We start from the raw sequence: 6,345 nt of genomic DNA on the forward strand, positions 1-6,345 counted from the left end.
ACCACAATGAATCTCTCTTGGAGTAGCAATGGAAGCGAGTTATCCATTAAATGTGATTGCTATCAATTAGTACAGGTCCCCTAGTTTGTTGAGCAGGGACATCTGAATCCGCATATTTTGCGAAGGAACAATCAAATTTGCAAAAAGGTCAAATGGAGACTCCTCATCTGACACATGAAAATCAGTCAACTCATGACAAATTCTGCTCATGCAGAGTTGGGTTAGGACGTTAGGTGCAATTCCATGTTAAGTTATCCCTGAACTGTATTACCTAAGTAATCCATCAACCTGAAGCATTTCAAATTAATGTTTGAGCTACTTCAGAAGATGTAATCATCGTAGCAATATTGCCCAATATCAGCGAAAAGATGCTGAATACAAGAGCTTGCTTGAAGGCATTCATAAGGAAAGGATGAAACATACTGTTAACCTTAATCTAAGATATAGCATGCTCGAGGCACGACACTTCATTTATAATGAAAGAAGCAAAACTGGGTTCACAAGGTAACCTATACAGAAGTTACTCTACGAAAATGAACTTTTTGAAGTAGAGCCACTTGCTCTCGGAGGATGGCTTACCAGTCTTGACAAAAATAAAAATACTGCTATTTTATCTAGGACAAGATAAAATAGCAGTATTTTTATTTTTGTCAAGACTGGTAAGCCATCCTCCGAGAGTAAAAATTCAACAGTCGAAAAAAGTCAACAAGTAGAGCCACTTGGGCTACGCACGCTTTTTTCACTAGAAATTGATCTGAGGTTTCCTAGCCGTAGCCACTACCCAAACTAGACAGGATTACACTCTTCACAATCACAGCACAAAAAGGAACATTAACGACAAACCAAATTGGTACCTATCAATTGAAAAACGCCAATGGCGAAAACGCATTAAGTGAAATTTAATAGGTAGTAATATTAGCTAATTTACAACATTTGAACAATCCTGCCCTTATTTAGCCTCAAATTTGAGACTTAAGAAGGGCGACTGATTATCTCGGAGAAACGCAAGGTCCACTGCACTTTTGCTCTGGTAATCCTGTGGAGGACGCCCTAATTCTTCACAGGCTCCGTTTGTGGTTAGGTTTTTATTAGACCCCCCTAACCATTCATTCCTTGGCACGGTAAGCAGCATAAAGGCGCATAACACCATGAATTGGGGGTCACCTGTTTAGTGGGCTCTTACCACTGGATCAGGTGGTCAGTAGTGTTATTCTTAGCCAATTGAGACAACCGCTACCGACACTACACAGTTATCTCCCAAGTAACATTTTAAGTTTTGTTCGGCTCTACAAGAGATCTTCATGACCAATTTTATAAAACTTGCAATAAAACTGAATAATACATCAAAACCTCTTGATAACCTCTTTAAGAGCATCTTCCGGCTAAGTGGACCACTCTCGGAGAGGTTTTGCAAGCCGCATTAAGAGTAGCAATAAACCCGTTTTAAAACCTAGTTGAAAAATTCTCGATTGTTGTTGTTTTTTTTTCAACAAAAACTATGACAGCTCAAGATGCAGAGAAGCTTCTTCGATGGCATGTAAAGTTCAGGAGGATACATCATTCGTAAGTAGAAAGCGATTATTTCAAAGCAATATTTTAGTAGTTATTGTGCTGGTAGCCTTATGCGCATTCGAATTTACCGTGAATATTGGGGTTGCAGAATCATAAAATTAATGCGCTTCGAAAATAGTGAATATTATCATCTTGGAATGAAATAAATCAATTTGTGAATTTAGTAAAACGATGTCGAATCACAAGAAATCTCATTAGAGAGAGTTTATTTATGTGAGCATGTTATGGAAATGGTGGCAAACTATCAATTCATTGCAAATTTGAGCAAAATGAACTATTTTCCATTCACGTTAGCTAATTCTTCAATATGGCGACAACCATAATTAGCGAAAATAAAACGAAAGCAAGTTTACTTTTATGATAACCGCAATAAACCTAGCAGTGTCGTAGTTCTGCTTTTCCATCAACAGATGTCGTTACTAATCGAACGGATCGCCATCTGTTGAGAGTTTTAACAGTTTCATTGTGGTAATAATGATTGCCAGAAGGTTTACATATCGGAAAGTTTTGTTTACTCTTGAAATCTGTCTTTATGGATATCTTCAAGTATACTATAAAACATTTTATCAATGGTTTTCATAAAAGCAGCCATAAAACTGTGAGTTTTAATTATTGCTGTTATAAAACCCTAATAAAATCAAAGAAAACCAATCTGCAATGAAATTGTTACTTGGGCTAGGCTGATCGGGAAAAGAGATTAACTTCCAATCGAGCCCGAACAGCCTTCATCTATGCCCAAATGGTCCCAGACGATATAATAAACAAAACTTGCATGCTTGAATTAATTACCAACTAGCGCCGCCTACTGGCAGAACGTTGAACCTATCAGCTAGTCAACTGAGAGGCCATAACCAACCTAGCAACATCGCCGAAGACGTCAGCTTTCTAAGTGATCAGAGTCCTGAGATATATGGAATATGAGATTTGTATGCTCACTAGCGCCGCCTTGTGGCGAAATTTTAAATCAAACGGCCCATCATTTGTTACATCTCATTACCTGTCAAACGTGTTTTCTTTAACCCTTATGTGGCCGGCAGGGTACCCGGGTACCCAGCACCCATTTAAAATACACGGTGTAGAAAAAAGCAAAAAGTTTGCCGGCCACATAACGGTTAAGAAGGCTTTCCGTTACTATGATTACAGTCCAACGGCTCAACTGAAATCACAAAATCAAAAGAAAACCGTTACTAGAGAACCTTGTGGTGTCCTTGAACGATCAGAATATTAAAAAAATGTTTTTAAGTTTCCAACAAGGATGCATAACATGTATGTAAATATCATAACACCGATATGATTTTTTTTTTTGAAACATACTGATTGTCCAGAGACACGACACATAAATAACGAACACTCAAATAAATTTTGGTTGCAATCGGTTGAGAACTGTTTCCGCAATCGTAATGACCGCATCGACGATTTTGGCAAAACATAATTCCGAGATAGTCGCGTTTAAAGTTTCAAGTTAGCACTACGCGCCAGTAAGGAAGCGAGGCGTAAAACGCTATAGCTGTGCGGTAATTTCTTTCTAGCTTACAGTCTTATGTGTTGGCTCAAGAAACAATTAGTTTTGCTCCAACGTTTCGATCCCGTTTTTAGTCTTCATCAGGGGATAGAAAAAATATTCGTCACTGTCCTTAAACTTTTAGCCTGTATTGTTGCCTGTGCATGTCGGGTTAAGTCGGTATGGTATGCTAGTATGTATTGTCAAAATTCAACCTATCTGTTACTTTTGATAAAATAGTTATTACGGAACTTTTTCAATAGTTTTTAAAAAATTCAAATGTGTTGTAGTTCGTCACAGAAAAATGAAAACAATCGGTTCAGAAATAACTCAGATGTGGCTATCTGAAGTTGTCTAGTTTGTATGGGAAAACGGCTTTAGTGCCTCTTTATTGTCCGATACCGTATAACTTTCGATAGCTTTCACACATATGGCGTTCGTCAAATCGAATTTGATAAAATATTCCACCACTTAATTGATGCTAAGACCTACGAGTCAAATTTTCAGACGTTTTTACGAGTTTACAACAAAATTATAACCTAACAATTTTTTTAATGGATGCCCAAACCAACCAAAACCACATTTTTTATGTTACTGACAATATTTCCGCTAACACTGAACCGATTTAATGAAGTATTTAAGGTAGTAGCTGCACATAATAGGTATGCTATCCTTGATCAGAACCATTTTTTATGAATGTAATCAGAAGTTACATTTATTTTTTTTCCATTTTTTAACAAAATTTATCAAGAGAGAATTCCTATTGTTATGGTCATTACTGTTCCACAGAATCCCGACAGTTTACTCAATATATTAGGATGATTTTTTAAAATAAAAAAAACTCATACAAATCAACGGATGGAAAGTTCTACTACAAAACACTTTATTTATAGAACAAAATATCTTGTTATCAAAAGTTCTTCAAATCACTTATCTTCCTTTTAGAAGATCTATGGCGTATAAAATAAATACATCACTAATCCTAACTGTATACGCTATCATCTCACAGTAAAACACCGCTCCTCTCAGCAATAAACCATTATCACTCAGAGATTTCAGCATAGCCTTCAACTACACGTGACTTTCTCATTGCTCACTTCATACATCACTCAGAGCACCATCCCATAATCGCCACTAGCGTCTTCGTCATAATAGTCGTCCGAACCGCTTCCTTCGTCGCTGCTGAACAGCCTGCCCCACGACGTCGTCACTTTGGTACCGTGGTCGTCGCTTGTGGCAGAAACCACCACCGACACCTCCGGTCCATCAATGTCGAACTCATCATCATCTGTCGGATCGACGGCTGTCTCCGGTCCGTCGTCATCGTACGGATCGGTGAAAGTCGGAGGCGACGTAGATGGTTCTACCGGTTGGGCTGTGGTAGTGGAAGTAGTAGTAGTAGTGGTAGTGGTTGTGGTAGTAGGCCTCGGGCCTCGGTTCAAGGCTTTTCCGAAGTGCAGGACACTTCCAACTCCGAGGCCCATGAGCACCAGGACGGCCACCGAGACTATCGTTACGCAACGGTACGACCGTCGACGCGGCTGCTCGCCTTCTTGCCGTTTGAGATTCACATCCTTGACTGGGTGGGCTGACGTTGGAATGAACTGTCCACTGCTGCTCTCGATGTCGTTTTTTATCGTCACCATGCTGGATTAGTAGAAGAGCTTGGGGATCTTCACCGGCTTTTTTTTTGCCCCGAAATTCACGTTCTGACGGCGGAAGGATGATCCAACCGGGATGCAAATTCGCGCAATACTGATTACAAGTTCGCCACCACCGATCGAAGAATTATTAGCTACGTACGACCATCATCACCACACGGATGGTGATTAGAGTTCTGGTTCCAAACGACTCGGGCTAGCCGGCCGACCGACCGACACGGACTACGCCGCTTTGATTGATAATTCTGACGACGGCATCAGCATCTCTTTACATTCACACTATTATCAACAACAATGGAGCGTCCAGAGACAGTTGGGTTCGATTCGAAGTAGCTCAATGAAATCATTATCATTTGGGGGGTTAACCCTTGATGGACCATTTTTCTTACAATTATTACTAATTCGAGAAAAAGAAAAGTGACTCATTAATTCTTAGAGAAAGTAAATCGTCTGTACCATTGCGAACATCGGGGAAGGGAAGGAATATTTATATGCCATGCGTTGCTATTAGAGACCGAGATCACTTCTGCATCCTTACGATTGTCATGGGAAGCAGTTACCACGTGATCTGGTTTCGACTTGATAAATGGAACGATTGAAGCATACTTTATTAGAGTCAGAACACTTATGTCCATTCTGATTGAGACGTAAAAAATATCGACACATAAGGTGACGAAGCAATCAAAAAAGTTAAAAAGTTATTCGAGAATGCAGGCCAAGTCATGAACCTTTCAATAGTGACAGTTATCATATACTGTAATTATCTACATAATATGGAACGAGCTCACCAATAAATTGTACAAAACTTAAACATATGTCAGAAAATTATGTTCAAACAATATTCCACAGCTAATCCTACGAATACAGACATAAATCAAAGAGTACGTCCATACTGTTAAAATTCCAAATATGAATTTCCAATTGCCTCCTGGATACTCAAGGGTTGACCGTCTTCTTTCATACTGGAATGATGGCGAAGTAATAGCATCACACACCACCTCTAGTTGCGTCTTATCACTCCGGTTCTTTCGTCGTTATCAGAGTGCGTAATATGTTTTATGTGGATTCCAACCTATTCTCGTATTCTCGTTCCTTTTCGAACGATATCAAACAAACCATACGCGTGTAGCATTCAGAACGGGCTGAGTTTCCAATTCGGCGCATATAAAGAGTGATTCAGTATGGCATGTAACAAATTGCCGTCAGCTTGTGACCGTCGGCATTGATAATACAAGCTATGATGCATCATTTCTCGTGGATTATCTCGCGAATGTAAGTTGCTTGGTTGCGCCATTGTGCCAAGTGCTAATAATAGGCATGATCTCAAAGGGATGCTGCATTTGGTGGCCTCAGGAGTGGATGAGTGGTTTCCCTTTATGAATCAGTCAAGAAATGAAAACGCAATCAGCTCAAACGAGATGATTTGAATTAGAGACTGCGCCTTATTTTGTTTTGTTTCTCTGGTAATCAACAAAATGTGCTGTTTTTTTTCTAAGCTTGAAGTAGCTAGAAAAAAAAGTGCCTTCAGCCCATTTCTAGACTGGGAAAAGGGCGTAATAACCATACAAATTTCTGCTTCTTCAGTGCCGCCTAGGCGTATCTCCAATTACT

The 6,345-nt window shown here is 39.4% G+C and overlaps 1 protein-coding gene across 1 annotated transcript; it reads right to left on the reverse strand.

Moving 5' to 3' along the window:
- Positions 1-3,924: 3,924 nt before the first annotated feature.
- LOC109409856 (myosin-M heavy chain) lies at positions 3,925-5,001 on the reverse strand. Its single transcript, XM_019683358.3, has one exon. The coding sequence runs from the start codon at positions 4,717-4,719 to the stop codon at positions 4,183-4,185; it is 537 nt and encodes a 178-aa protein (XP_019538903.3). The 5' UTR covers positions 4,720-5,001; the 3' UTR covers positions 3,925-4,182.
- Between the last annotated feature and the right edge of the window lie 1,344 nt (positions 5,002-6,345).

Source organism: Aedes albopictus, chromosome 3 (genome assembly GCF_035046485.1).
Source record: "Aedes albopictus strain Foshan chromosome 3, AalbF5, whole genome shotgun sequence".
In the NCBI taxonomy this organism is placed as follows: domain Eukaryota; kingdom Metazoa; phylum Arthropoda; class Insecta; order Diptera; family Culicidae; genus Aedes; species Aedes albopictus.